The sequence below is a fragment of the Poecilia reticulata genome, chromosome 5, assembly GCF_904066995.2.
Source record: "Poecilia reticulata chromosome 5, P_reticulata-male-v2, whole genome shotgun sequence".
Classification (NCBI taxonomy): domain Eukaryota; kingdom Metazoa; phylum Chordata; class Actinopteri; order Cyprinodontiformes; family Poeciliidae; genus Poecilia; species Poecilia reticulata.
Window position 1 is genome coordinate 31,338,586 of NC_088834.1, and position 15,348 is coordinate 31,353,933.

The 15,348-nt window shown below is 41.4% G+C and overlaps 1 protein-coding gene across 2 annotated transcripts in view; it reads left to right on the forward strand.

Moving 5' to 3' along the window:
- sox13 (SRY-box transcription factor 13) overlaps nucleotides 1-15,348 on the forward strand; it is a 30,073-nt gene that overhangs the window by 13,755 nt on the left and 970 nt on the right. The window contains exons 2-13 of one of the 2 annotated variants that reach the window (XM_081607471.1): nucleotides 679-889; nucleotides 1,014-1,116; nucleotides 2,780-2,866; nucleotides 4,097-4,269; nucleotides 4,942-5,010; nucleotides 5,179-5,293; nucleotides 7,689-7,765; nucleotides 8,275-8,431; nucleotides 9,271-9,395; nucleotides 12,217-12,310; nucleotides 13,226-13,396; nucleotides 14,476-14,692. In XM_081607471.1, coding sequence (XP_081463597.1) covers nucleotides 679-889; nucleotides 1,014-1,116; nucleotides 2,780-2,866; nucleotides 4,097-4,269; nucleotides 4,942-5,010; nucleotides 5,179-5,293; nucleotides 7,689-7,765; nucleotides 8,275-8,431; nucleotides 9,271-9,395; nucleotides 12,217-12,310; nucleotides 13,226-13,396; nucleotides 14,476-14,692 — 1,599 coding nt within the window. The remainder of the gene's footprint in view (nucleotides 1-678; nucleotides 890-1,013; nucleotides 1,117-2,779; nucleotides 2,867-4,096; nucleotides 4,270-4,941; nucleotides 5,011-5,178; nucleotides 5,294-7,688; nucleotides 7,766-8,274; nucleotides 8,432-9,270; nucleotides 9,396-12,216; nucleotides 12,311-13,225; nucleotides 13,397-14,475; nucleotides 14,693-15,348) is intronic. The other variant, XM_081607472.1, reaches the window with a different exon arrangement.

The following is a 15,348-nucleotide window of genomic DNA, read 5'->3' on the forward strand; positions in this document are numbered from 1 at the left end:
TTGTCATACCTGTAAAATGTATTGAATGGGTTTGTTTATAGGTGCAAGAAAATGACAGAAAAGCCAATGTACTTGGTGCCATGACCTCTGACCTGGAGGCATGAGATCTTCAGCTGGAGATTTTGCTGAGAATCTGTGTTCAGTTTCAACAACCTAACCACGTCTCCGGTGTTTTTCACGTATTTGGAGTCTTCCTTTTAAAATCTGAGATACATCAACAGTTTAGCCCCAAGACTCATAATCCCCCTGTGTAAAGCTACTTCCAGTGCTAAGGTCATTCTCTGGGCCGGCCAGTGAAAAGTCAAAGCTAGTAACTAACTAAATGCGGACCTGACTGCAGTCCGTGTCAACCTGAACCATCCTGTGAAAGAACTCCAGGCTCAAGCTGGAACATTCTGCAAGCCAAGGCTAGCACCACACAGGGTGCGACTGAAAAACCATCTAATCTTTTCGTGTTTGTGGCCAAGCCTCTAATTAGGACTGTGCCCACATCTTAAGTTTGCCAGTGCATGAAATGAGACAATTCAAAAACTTTCTCTTGTCTCCATGTAATTTCCATTTTGAGTCACGCTTAGTGTCAACTACCTGTACAAAAACGGGCAAATTAGCATGGCAGAGACTCGCAGCGCCCCACCCAGAGGACAATTAGCATTATGTGTGTGTTTGTTCTTCCAACAGAATGGTTGAGCCCAGCCCTTCAGCTCTGCACCTCCTCTCCGGTGGGGATGTACGCATGGCCGACATCGGTGTCAAAGTGGAACAGGAGGAATGTGGCGGAGACTGCGGAACCAAAACCAACTCTGAGCACCCCAGGACTCTGCATGACTGGTCAGCAAGTCAGCCTCTAGAGACGCGCCAGCTGACCCCCCCACTGTCACGCTCCCCTTCGGTAAGGAGTCTTATTAGCAGGAATGCATTTAAAAATAATAAAGATTCTTCCCACTCATTGGGGAACGATGCTGAAACGGTCAGATTAGCTCGGTGTGATGATGAGTTGCTCCATGTTCTTATAGGAGGGCTCTCCAGGAAAGGAGCCGCCTCACAAGCAAAGCCCCATGGGAGCGAAGGAAGCCGGGATTCACGAGCGATCAGAGGGGCAAGCCAAAATTAAGGAAGGTCTGTAGTCATGCTTGAGAGTCGCTTGTTGGTGGAAATACTTCAAAGATGTTCAGACGGTGTTATTTCTTTTATCTATAATAACTTATCACAATGTAAAAGTGTAACATTACTTCTTAAATATTAAGACATGATGACTAAAAGCCACTCTAAGGTCTTTTGGTATTTTTAAAGTCTCTTGCATGACTGGTCAGTAGGGCTGGGCATTTCTCGTATCGTTTATCACCTATCGTGATAAATTTCTAACCATGATAAGATTATTTATTATTGTAGCCATGATAAATTCTAATTAATGATGCTTTAAACCCCCGACAACTGTCCATATTGTCAGGAGTGTTATTTTATCCACTGTTTGTTCAAAGAGAGTATCAATACATATGAAAATATGATTAAATACAGTTACTGTGTGCACATCTGACTGGTGTCTACATTGCCCACCCCTTCTGGTCAGCAATCTCTTGGATGTTCAGGTCTCTAAGGCTTATGGCCTCCACATTGATGTATTTTAAGAGTAACTGAATATAATCCTATTGAGATGGAGTAAGAACTTAAATAAACAAACTGTTTTACCTTTGATTACTTAATTTGTTCCCTTTGGACCAACCCCAGATTGGACAATCTGTGCTTTTAGACAAATATTTTGACAGTTTTTGAATCTGCTAATGAGACGTATAGTTCAAAATCGAACTCTAGTCCATTTATCTATACAGTCTGGTTAGGTTGGGGATGTGTGAATCTGTAATTGAACTCCTCCTGAGTTCAATTACTCAGGAGGAGTTCAATTACTCAGACTTCCTCCTGATTTTGGAGGAAGTCTGCTTCCTCCAAAATCAGGAAGCAGGTTGCAGCACAGGGCATTCTGGGTACTTGCAACCAAAACAAGCGCACAAGACTAGCGCTAGCGGAAGAAATGGTTTTTGATCTTTTACCAACAAAAAGAGGCAGCAACCGCTAGCATTTCCATCTTTTTAACATTTTTTTTTTTTGGAAAAGAAGTAGTGCTCAGTGTCGTCAGAAGTTGTTTTTGTTGTTTCCTTCAGTGGTTCTTGTTGCAGCGCCCCCCACAGGTGAGGATAATGTGTATGTAGGAAATGGACACACAACCTCCCCCAGAGGCCAACATTTCAGTATCTACGACTTTTTGTTTGTGACTTTATATTCAAGCTTTCTAAGTAATCATATGTTCAAGCTATATTCATAACATTTTAAGAGAAATAAATTTTGTATTTTTGCTTAGCACAGTCATGCTGTTGCTGGGCTCTAGATTGATTTAAAGTGGAGTGAAGGTGCTTTTTTGTTCAGAGATTCACTCTATTCTCAAATTTGTCACAATTCTGAACTCTTTGGTTGATTTTTTTTTTTTTCTTTTTTCTTTCTTCTTTTTTCTCAAATTCTCTCCACTCTGTGACCTTGGTTTATTCTCTGTCCAAATATTGATCCACTCAAACACTCCAAATTTCTCCCTGATGCACAAACAATCGCGCGGCCTTCGACATTCCGACCGTCTTCTCCAATCAGTGCCATTAGGCCGAGCGGGAGGGGAGCCGCAGAAAGCAGTTAGCGCTACAGTTGGATGTGTTTTGATTTGACGGAGTAGATTCTGGGTGTCGTGTAGTGCCGCGCGGAGCAGTTCAGCTGAGTGCCTGTTTGGTTCTGTTAACAGTAATGCCGACCATCGAGAAGCTGCTGAACGCCGACTGGAAGGAGAAACTTCTGGATAAAAGCTCAGTGGGCGCAGGACAACTAAAAGGTCAGCTCTGATTTTAAAAAGTGAAAATAAACAAACAAAAAAACCCAACTTTGCTCGATTTGCTGCTTGTATTCTTTGTATTTCATTGCGTTGTTAAATGTTGGTTTTTAAATTACATGGAACAACTGTGCTTTAATATTCCATTAGTAGTCTTTCTGTGTTCTTGGCTAAAACTGATTGCGGTTGTTGTTGCATGGGCACAATAATAATAACGCATTGTTATTAATGCGTTATTATTAATTTTGTAATTTTATTGCTAAATTATTTTAAAATATTATTTTTAAATTATTGAGCAAATTTCAGTTTTTTTAATCCGTTTATTTTTTGTGTACAATTCATAAATAAAAGGGTTTGTAATCTTTGGAAAACAATTTTTTTTGTCAACAACCTGAGCATAACTCTGACCCAAAGTTGTGGCAGCAACTGCAGCGTTTATATGGAATGAAGACGATTTGTGAGCTTGATCTTCCCGGCAGCTACTATTAACATTTCCATCCTGCTTTCCACTTTTTGATAAGTTTCATTGTCATTGTTAACAAAAGACAATTAATGATTGTGGATTTAAATTTTTAAGTTGTATTTAGGAAATTAGCACAGTTAGCGCAAGTAATGTCAGTACATCTTCCTTGACGTTGCCACAGAGGTTTTTAAGCAACCTGACCACATCTCCCTCTAACTGTGAAACGATCTGAAGTTTCCAACCAGCAGGTCCAAATCAAGATCAGCCAATTTTATCACCACGTCACTACTTAGTACACATTTGTACATCTGTTTCCATGGTGATTACTGCAATACATAAATATGTTTTTACAATAAATACCTGTAAAAACAGGAAACCACATGTTGTCAAATTTGAAACGTTGCTCACAAAAACAAAGTTTCTCTTTATAACAAAAAACTTAAAAATGGTCAAAACAATTTTCCAATAAATATTTATTTTTAGATTCAGTTATTCCTCTAATCCACAGGTGTCAAACTTGCGACCAAATCCGGCATTTGTATTGTGCCAAACTATGTTGTGTTCAGTGTTGTTTAACTTTGACACATTCTCATCAGACTGCTATTTATTCACATTTTAATAGTCTCTTAATGGAAAGTTTTATCAACAAATTCTGCCACCATCGGCCCTTTTTTAGGACATTTGTGATGTGTGTGTGTGTGTGTGTGTGTGTGTGTATGTGTGGGACGAAATAAAAGCCAGGTTGACACGCCTGCTCTGATGACTTTCAGGCACCCCGGAGTCTCTGGCGGAGAAGGAGCTGCAGCTGCTGATGATGATCAACCAGCTGAGCGGCCTGAGGGAGCAGCTGCTGGGCGCCCACTCAGAGCAGAGGAACATGGCCGCCTTGCTGCTGGAGAAGCAGCAGCAGCAGATGGAGCTGGCCCGGCAGCAGCAGGAGCAGGTACGGCTTCCTGCAGGAATATGCATTTTAGCATTTTAGTGGGTTAGGTGATTTATTTATTTTTTCTTCAACTGAATTTAAAAAAAAAAAAAAAAAGTTTTTTGCATCACAAAGGTCACATGATCAACAACCGGTTGTTACGACTGTTAGAAACGCTGAGGAAGAAGGCAGGAAGTAGAAGGAGGAAGATGGTTTGTTTTGTTTTTTGCACACCGTGTGCCCCTGGCTCCACCAGAGTTCTCACAGCATCACAGTTCATAAAAAGTCATGTGACATTTAAGTGTGTTGAATCCATAACTCTTCTGGAATATCACCGACTACAATTTCCCCAAAACGCCGCATACGTAGCCGCTCCACAGTAGGCGGGGCTTGTGGTTCCGAAGCCTGAATAAAACACTGACATCAGCACCATGATTTTGAATCACTTATCATGTCAACAAACTTATTCATATGCGATTTTAATTTAATTTCTTATTTAATGGAAACACTGCAAATGTGAAATAGTTCTTTCAGCATTAGCAGAATGTAGACAAAGATTTGCGCACATCTGTGATGGAAACGCAGCTGTTGAGCAAATGTGACAGATTGTAGCAGTGCTCTGACTTTTTCCCTTGTACTGCGTGTGTCTCTGGTTGCTCACACAGCAGCTAATGAATGTGCCTCGTCTCTCAGATCGCCAAGCAGCAGCAGCAGCTGATCCAGCAGCAGCATAAGATCAACCTGCTTCAGCAGCAGATCCAGGTCAGCTCCTCTCCAGAGCTTTTGTGTGTCTCCATATATCACGGCGGCACCAGATGACCGTTACAAATGAGAAGTTCTCGCCGCAGGTCAGCACATTAGAGTGCTGGAGAAAATGACCCCCGTACATTTTGTGTAAGGTTCCTTTTTTGTTTTGTTTTTTTGTCCTAGCAGGTGAACATGCCCTACGTGATGATCCCGGCTTTCCACCCCAACACCCAGACCCTCCCCGTCTCCTCAGACCCCCCGATGACATTGCCTCTGCAGCCCATCCCCTGCAAGCCGAGTGAGTAGAAGTAAAAAAGAAAAAAAAAACACTGAAACGGGAACATGGAGAGAAAAACAACACATTAGAGGAACGTTAGAATAGCCACCAAGTTCAGATCTGTGTAAGTAGGAGGTGTTGTCAGGTTTGTGAAGAAAGGCTGCTGACTTTCATTTTGGTGGTGCCTTTTTTTAAAAAAAAAAAAAAAGTATTTTGTACATTTGCATCAGATGCATCCTGAACATCAGTGGCATATTGTTCATTTGGGATTTTCCCTAAAACTTCAGGTGAATTTAAATTAGCCTGTCAAAACATGGTCCAATCTAAAATCACTTTTGAATTATGGACTAATATGAAATAAAGATTTGGAAGTGAACAAAATTAAGACTTTCCAGCTACATCTGGAACATCCTGGCCTTTCTACACCTCATGTAATCTGAAAGTACATCTCTGCTTACCGCCGTGTCGACTCATCGCCGCCGTTTTGCTCCACAACTCATTTGGTTGACATATAAAAGCTCTTTTTGTTTTGACGTCCGTAGTGATGCATTTATTCCTGAAAACATGAATCTCTGATTTATTTTTTTTCAGAATATCTTTTTTTCTTACCTTTTCTTAGTGATATTATGTCCACATAGGACAGATAAGCACCTCATATCTAAGTTTGCCAGACATATCAAAAATATCAATTTAATTTAATAATTTTAATCATCTTTCAGTGATTGCTATGAAAATTATTTCTTTTGATCTTTTTAAGCACTTTGAGGCTTCTTGGGATTTTTTTTTCTTTGAATTTTCTAGGCAGTTCTATAGAAGTTTTATTATTATTATTATTCCACTCTGGAAAAACTCATTTCCAAATAAGCCCAACATTAATATTATCACAGTGATTTACACGTTAGTGTAGATGTTGGATAGCATTAAAAATTATTTGGAGCATTTTAATGAATCGGTCGTTCAATCAATCAAGTTTATTTGTGAAGCACAAACGGGGCAGATCAAAATGTTTTGCATCATAAAAGTCATGAAAATATTGTACAGTCACCAGTTAAGAAACCAGTTACGCTCAGTGTTCTTCTGTTACCGTAGCAACATCACCACTGGTATCTCCATGGAGATATTAACTATGCAGGTTATGATAAGCATGCAAACCAACGGTGTGTCCATGAAGTCATTGTTGGTGCCTCTGCTCGTCATTTCCATCCTGCATTACACTATAACTGAGCACGGCTCTTTATCCACACGCTTTAGATTCAGTCCAGTTTAACTCGGTTACCTCACCGTAATGTCTCGCAGCTGATGGAGTTGAGCTGTGTTGCTATGGTAACTGAACAGGAGTGAGTTGGACTGTAATGAATGGATTTAAATGAACCAGGATGGATGTAGTTGCTCATGAATTTCACTCGTTTTGTTTTGTTAGTTTCTCTCTCGTGGAATTTAAGTTTAATAAAATGAACCAAATACAGTCTAGTCCAGTATAGCTGGAGTCCAAATCGAGCCGATCAGAACAGACTGGAACAGATTATATTTATGCTCAATCAGATTATCACTCGGGTGAATTTTCCAATAGCTCACCTGTGCCTCAAATTTCTTGTTTCTTTCAACCAATCCTGAACCATCTTTTGCTTCATCTGGCATCAGTGATACCACTGATATGGTGGGATCCCGTTTCTTTAAGGGGTGCATTGGGTCTGTGATGACCTTCAGGTAGATGTTGTTCATTTGTTTTTCCCCTTGTCACACCAGACCACCCACTGCCATGGCAGCGTGGTCCAGTTCATGCCAAAGTATTCCCAGGATTGAACTTCTTACTTTGTTATGTTACAGGCACAAACTTCATTAGACGTTATCACAATGTTGCGTTGATCAGAGTGACTCACCATACCTGTGATTGGTGTTCCGGAAAATGTTCCGACCACCTCGGTGTATTAGTCACTGTGTTTCCATTACAAAATGTGTACAAAACTTTGTCCATATTCCGCTAATGTTGACAAAAAATTATTTTGCAGTTGTGGTGTTTCCATTAAATAACAAATGTAACTAAAATCACTTGTTCACGCAACGTCATTAAAAAAAAAACTCGCCACGTCGTCATCCTCCTTCTACTTCCTGTCCTTTCTGAAGATGCTGACAGGAAGTGATGACGACTCGCACGATGCAGTAAAAGTGTGTTCATTGCAGTTTTGTAGTTGTACTAATTTAGATACTGTAGAAAAACCACCTAATTACAGCACAACAACTTGTGATTTTTCTTTTTTTTGTTTTTTTTTTGGGGGAAATTGCCGTGTTTCCATGAAGCAAATTTACTTTGGCTGTTCCAATTTGTACAACTACACGGTCAATGGAAACACATGCTGAACGTTTCTACGTTCTGATCCGTCTGCAGCCTGTAAACCTGTGCTCTGCCTCTTCCCAGCGGTCGACTACCCCATGCAGCTGCTCCCAAACAGCCACCACACGCCCATCAAGAGGAGCAGCAGCTCCTTCCGCCAGGTACCGCATCACACTCTTGTTTACATTACCTCCCATTTATCCGCCTGCTATTTTATTGCGCCCATTAAGGCGGTAGATGGGAAACTATTTGCTCTGCAGTGGGTGTAGGTGCTGAATGTGTGTTTGTGGTTTAAAGCAATGTTAAGGAAAGTGATTCTCTCAGGATTGAGCAAACAATGGGTTTTTCTAGTATTTAGGAGGCTGAAAAGCTTTAGGAATACGCCACACCCTCCGTTCAAAGGTTCAGTGTGTGCGGTGTAGGTGTAGCGCAAGCCGTTTGCACGGAAGGCTCTCAAGAAGAGATAGACCAACACAGCTTGAGTAAACAAAAGGAATGAGAGGATGAGAATAAGGCAAAAAAGAAAAAAAAATGCTAAGGTGTGACTGATGTGCTCCAACATGTCAGGTGTGCTGTTCACACCCGGGATCCACGCACACCCTCATCTTTTGTCGCTCCGCCTGACGTCGGCAGAGACCCCGCCCCCCTGATGGTTTGCTCTCTCCCGCAGGAGGCGAGCCAGCCGCTGAACCTGACCTCCAAGCCCAAGGGGATGGAGCTGGGGAAGACGTCCAGCCCTCTGAGCCTGGAGCTGGGATCAGTGGGATCCATGCAGGGCGCCTACAGACCCAGAGAGGTGTCCCGCAGCCCGCCGCGGCCCGCCCTCAGTGAGTAACCCGCAGGCTGGGGTCGTCCGAAGGTCACCCACCAGGTTTCTGAGATGTAAAATAATATATGAAATCGTAGAAAAATAAAAGTTTTTCCAATTTTAATGTGATGTGCATACAATATGACAGAATAAGGAAATGGCTGCACTTGAAATCTCTACTGGTTGAACTGGAGTGCTTGGACTGGCCACCAGCTGAAGAATGAAATCATTATTCAGGGTTTCCCCCAGAACGTCCGTCATGTCTTGGGGATGAAAAAGGTTTAAAGTTGACTGGACATTTGAAAATGTGACTTGCTAACTATGGGTTATTGGAAGACATGATTTAATTTTTTTAATCCTTTATCCATGACTTGTCACTTTGTTCACTGAAGTTTTCATGCAGACCGGTAGAGACGGGAAGTGGTTACAGAGATCCGGTGAATAAAAGTGTGTTCATATTCTGACCATACTGTGCTGCCATTGAGCTTCTCACCAAGGATACAACTCGTCTTTGCTCTCAGTGTTACTGGTGTTTTAAAAAACAAACAACGGTTAGCCTGCAGGGGGCAGTATATGGACACATGTACTATATTATAAGCCTGGCGGCCTGCCAGGCTTGTAGTACACTAGGGAATGCACTGATGATTACAGTGGACCCCCGCATAGTGACGGATCAGTACTGACAGATTCACCTAGTCATGGATTTTTCTGTGGAACGTAACTCCAAATTATTTGCAGTGTGTAGTTTATTGTCGTTGTAGTGGCTACAACCTCCTTTTTTTTAACCCTGTTTTTATTTCCTTCACCTAGTCGCTCATTTTCAAGTGTTTCGTCCGTCTGCTCTGCCTTTGTCATCAGGTTTCCTAGGAGACGGCGACGTGGTCACCCAGGCCATCCATGATGCCCAGCAGCTCCTGAGGAGCCACAGCAGCGGAGGGAGAGACAGAGACAGGGAGAGAGAGAGAGACGGTTCTGGAAAAATGGTGAGTTGTTGTGTCTACATGCTTGTTGAACAGACTGGCTCTTTGGTAGAGGCATTTTGTTTTTATCTGGTTATGCTGAATCTGAATATTCTCCAAAGTTGGTACAGTGTATAAAAGTACCTTGGCAATATTGTACCAACCTGACTGGAAGCTCTAACAATTAAAACACATAAGTTTTTAATTATGTGCCATTAGGGTGCCATTACTTTGATCTCCTCAGTCTTCCTCTCAGACAGAAACAGCAGAGAGTTCACCCTGACCTGACCTGATGCTGACCTCCTGTCGGTCTCATCTTGGTTATGGAATAATCTGTGACCATAAAAGCTACATCAGTGCTACATCATATAGTCGGAGCGTAGCGTCACCTTCATGGTTAAATGGATCAGTAGCAGCATGAAGTCAGATGAGAGCAAAAGGTCACAAGGGGATGAACCACTTCCTGTAATCTCCTGGTTATTTTATTGCTTCAATATTTGTTTACTCAATCAGTAGAAAACATTTATTAGAGTGCAGCTAGAACTACTGTAAGATGTGTAACTGAAAGGAATTTAGTTTGTCAAAACAAAACAGCCATATGGCATTTTCTAGTCATTGTGGCCAAAATTACAGAGATAACCTGCAGCATATTATAATCCATGAAAGTATAACACATTTTCATGGGCAAAAACAAACATTTAGAGTAATGAGCTGTGGTGTTGCGTAACCTTTAAAACAGCGTTTTGCTGCTGTAACGCCTGATTGTTGTTTGGATCAATACTGTAGCTATAGCATAGCTTCTTTCAGTGTAGCATTGGTCCGATTCAGTCCAACTCAAGTTTGTAGAAAGTCTGGTTCGTTTGGGGAGGTGTGAATGCACAACCGAACTCTGATAAGGAGCAAAAAAGTAAGCTCTGGTCCGCCTGAAGGACCTCGGTCCTGGTTCGGTTGAAGTGAACTCAGGTGTGTTACGAACGCCAAGCGAATTGGAGTCTGCTTCAACAGCAGGAAATGCACTATAGCGCAGGGTATTCTGGGTAAATACAAAAAAACAAACTTGTGTCTAATGCTAACAGGAGAGATGGTTTGTGGTCTTTTACCTTAAGACAATAGAGAAATCATACAACTGCTAAAATCTGATCCATTTAAAATCTCTTCTATTGTCTTCATGCCTTACTTAACATTTTTTCTGTTTGGTAAATCCTGAAAGGTATTATCTGGCTGGCTTAGGTTGAGCCACAGTCATTCCAAAACATTTGCTAATACGCTTCAATAACACTTTATCTTGGATTTTTGTGCATGTAGAGAAATTCTGTGCCATGACCATCACATCTTTTCTGTTGTATCTTTGTTCAGTTGACCAGTCCACTGGTGCCGTCACAGTTGGCGCAGAAAAATCAGCTAGATGTGCCACTGTTAGAGATTTTATGCAAGTGCTGCAGAAATGTCACAGCAGCTACTGTATGATAAAGTTACTAAATCTCATTATACCCTTGTAGAAGCTCTGTCTGCACTGATGAAGATTCAATTTGCCTTGCGCTGCTGAATGCTTGAAGTGGCTCCAGCAGCAGGCCAGTGGGCCTATGTTCTAAATAATTGAACTGATGATGATCTGACCATTTGGTGGCACTTGTAGTCCTACGTAGTATTAGGATTTGCATTTCACCCCTCTTTTCTCCAGTACACTCACTCTGCATAGAGAGGATCACCGTATCTGACAGGAATACCTCACAGCTGCAGGACTTTGGGTTAAACAAAACAAAAAAATCGCTCCACGTCTTCGTGTTCAGACATGTATAAAAGCCATTTTTAAATCAGCCAATATAGGTAGCAAATAGGAACAATGTGGCGGCGCTGTTGACGTACAGAAACAAATGGGGTATTAAATGAGACCGCGGACTCCAAATAGCCTCTAACTGATTAAACTCCATAAGGGAATGGGAAAGCAGTCCCAAGTCAGTCTCCATCTGACATGTAGGATGTAATTTAGAGGTCAGTGTGGTTTTGGATTACAGGGAGTCATGCTTCTCCACAGCACTAAACTGATGGACAAATATCCCAGCTGTGGTGCAGCCACACACACTGAGGCACATTGTTACAGTTCATCACACTGCATTAGGGTAATCGTCCGTTCTTGTTTTTCACACTTGTCTGCGTTTTAAGTTCAAGGAAATAAAATTGAATTGTGTTTTTTCTGTTGTCATTGAGTAACGGTCTAGTATTTTAGGATTCGGGCTTCGTGACGACGGCCTCCCATCCCAGCCTTCATTCTTTGAGGTGACTGAAGCTTCAGCTCTCAGCCTTGTCCTGAGCAACAGCTGTTGCCGCCTCACAATACCACAAAGGCCTCAGTGTGGCATTGACAGAGCCACCTGCCCTCCCTCTTTGTCCTCACTAATACTGTACTTAGCTCTCCTCCTCCTCTCCTTTATTATCCTGCTCCATCTCTCCTGTGCTGCTGCGGCAGCACCAAAACTGTTGACTGACCTATTTTGGTATTCCACTCCTCTCCACTGTGTTGACAATTTACAGCAGCAGAATAGGTGACAGATAAAAGAGCAGTTTTGCAAAACAAAACATTTTTTTTTTTTTACATTTTAATCTGGGCCTCTAACAATTAACACCGGCCGTCCTGTGTGGACTTTCAGTTTTCCATCTTTGCACATACAGCGCTACACTCTGATTGGCTGGCGCCTTGTCTCTTACCTTAAATAGAACTTTGTGCCACTCTTCCAACACTGGGTGATTGTTTTACCACAGTCCAAATTCAAATGGTGATCTATCAGTGAGATTATAGCATGGATGACTTCATCTGCCTCTTTTTGTTTTTCATTTTTGTCTGCAGGAATATAAAGGTTCTCCTCGTGCAGAAAAAATAAGTCGCTGTGAGCGCGGTGAAGAGAGGCACGGCGAGGAGCATCTCAGCAGTGACTCTGAGGGTAGGTGTTCCCACCATGCTGCTGCTGTTCTCTACTCAGAATGAAGGCTTTTCACCAAAACACAACTTTAACGCTGGAATATTTCAACTAACACTGTTTTAATTCAAACGTGTCAAAGTAGGACAGCAGAGTTTCCAGATGTCTTCCCCTCTTAGTAAATGTTTCAGTGTCACTTTGACAGCAGACAACTTATTAATAATAATACACTAAACACTGACTTTACAGGAATAAAAAAAAAATTACAGGCAGAACTTTAAGTACATCAAACTAAATCCTAATAATTACAATAGTCATACATTAAAATCTGTTCCATAAAGTTATTCCTAGATGTGATTTGAATGTGGAGAGCAGCTATGGAATCTATTTAAAAATATAGTTTTTACAATCTACTCTTAGTCTATTGTAGGGGGAATGTGTGACTCGAAAAATCAACACATACTGGAAGAAGATTGCTCAAGATTATCATTGACTTGATCAGGAGTCATTTTGTCTTCTAATGAGTGGAAGTCAACTGGCGGCAATGGAGACAAAAACCGTAATGAATGGAAGTAGAGTGCTACACACTGACTTTGCATAAACTCAATCAACATTTTTTTCCCCCATCCATGATAAACTTGTAAGTTTGGGTGACGTGGCATCCAAACTTTCCATTTTAATATCAGCCTCTCCTCTAACAGTTAACACCAGCCGTCCTCTGTGGGCTTTTAGTTTTCCATCTTTGCACATGTAGCACTGCAATTTGAACAGCCTGTGATACGGCTGGTCCAAATATAAAAAGATATAAAACTTGATTACAATCCTGTGAATTGACCCAGAAGTACAGTGGTTTGAAAAGTAAACACACTGAGGCCATGATAAGTAACTAATGGGGGAGGGGAGACATTTCGAGCCTTACCAGTCTGTGTCTTGCTGTAGGGACCCTGCCCGTCTCTGTTCCCGGCAGCTACTCCGAGACCCGGCCCACTTCCTCTACTGGCCACATAAAGAGACCCATGAACGCCTTCATGGTGTGGGCCAAGGACGAGCGCAGGAGGATCCTCCAGGCTTTCCCAGACATGCACAACTCCTCCATCAGCAAGATCCTAGGTGGGTTCTTCCAGTGGCTGGTGGGTTTCTGCATCTGACTCTATTCTGTTGGCGTAATCAATATCCAGAAAGTCAGGTTAATAAAATCCGTTGTAACTGTAGCTTTTTGCAAAGATTATGTCAACATCCAGCAAGTCGGGTAATATAAAATAAAATCTGGAGCTAAGATCAGTAATAAAGCCTCAATAAAGGCACTAGCTAGCTCACCTCTTGTCTCTTAGTTGATGGTCTCATCTGTTCTTCTTTAGTAGAAAGTTGGTGTTTAAATATGAAAAAAAAAATCCAAAATGAGGCTAAAAAAAACTAGTTTTGACTCTTCTGTTAACACAGTAGGCTGCTTGCTAACCTGCTAACTTTTTAACTATACCTAGCTAACTGCATGAAGGTTAGCCATCAGCATAAATGTTGTTGCAATTTTTTTCATATGTTGTACTTTTTTTGAATTATCTTTACATTTAGTACATCTTACTGAATAACTGTTTTTGGTTTGACATATTGAAAAGATATTAGCTGAACGGCTGCGGTTGAAATTTGGTTTGTGGCGCTCCAGCGTCAACACAAAACAGTTGCTAATGTTTCTATTCCAGTTTAGCTAGGCTATCAGGTTTTTCATGGATGTAGAGAAGTTCTGCCCTTGGCAATAACAACTGAAAGAATTATTGTTCTTCAACTTGAACTGATAATGTTTTGCTTTTTAGTCATTAAACATTGGAATGATATTTTCATAATGGTACTCTTCACGCCTCAGTGATGCTGTGTAGTGTTTGAAGCTGCTGTTGGATAATATACACACAACCAGCCACATAGTATTCATACGCTTTGAATATTTCCACATAAAATCATAGAATATCAACCACAAAGTAAAGAAAGGTTAGTCATTTTATGAGGAAATGTTTTTTTTTTTTTTGTTATTTAAAAAGTGTGTATCCTTGCCTCCTTTACACTAACCTAAATAAAAGGTCAAGCTGTATGAATAAGAGGAAAAAAATTTGACTTAAAAGAAAAAGTTGATAAAATTGCAGTTTGACCAAAACGGGACATTTTCAAACGTCCTTGATCTAAAGTCTGTCTGTCTCCAGGCTCCAGGTGGAAGTCCATGTCCAACCAGGAGAAGCAGCCATACTATGAGGAGCAGGCGAGGCTGAGCAGGCAACACCTGGAGCGTTACCCCGACTACAAGTACAAGCCTCGACCCAAACGGACCTGCATTGTGGAGGGCCGAAGGCTGAGGGTGGGCGAGTACAAAGCCATGATGAAGAGCCGCAGGCAGGAGCAGAGAGCCACCTACACACACAGGTAGAGAACCCACCGACACGCTTCACACTCGCTTTGAGAGAGAGTCCCTGAGGAGAGCAACAATGTCCCTCTTTACTGACAGTAACCCACGGTTACCCTCCACAAACTGTACGGCCTTCAGCTTTTCCAGCCATCTTTGGACTATTGAAGTGTTTGGAGCCTGTCCTCCATAATGAATGCAACTCTTCCAGTTCTTCAGATGAAGCGAACAGTTGTTGAAGCTTCATGTTATTCATGCTCTTTTTTAGATTTAATAACTCGACTGGAGCTGGCATGGATGAAATAATTCAAACATGTATGATCTCAAACTCTTTTTTTTTTTTTTCCTCATTTAGTCTTTTTAAAACTCCCGCGTATTTTAATGGTGGAATTTGACTAGGCCATTTTAACACATAAAAATGCTTTGACCTAAACCGGCTAACATTCTAATCAGGTTTTACAAAATAATATCTAGAGTTGGAAATCCTGTGTGACCCTTAGGAACTGTTGTGAGTGCTTACTCTGTGTGTTTGTTTTTAATTTTCAAACTGTATAATTTTTTTTAGTCACTAGGACAAAAAAGACATTATACATTTAAAACAAGGGAATAAAAATGGTGAAGTATCTTCATGCAGCAGGAAGAGGGCGCCTCTGTCCCAGCCTCTAACATCCCAACA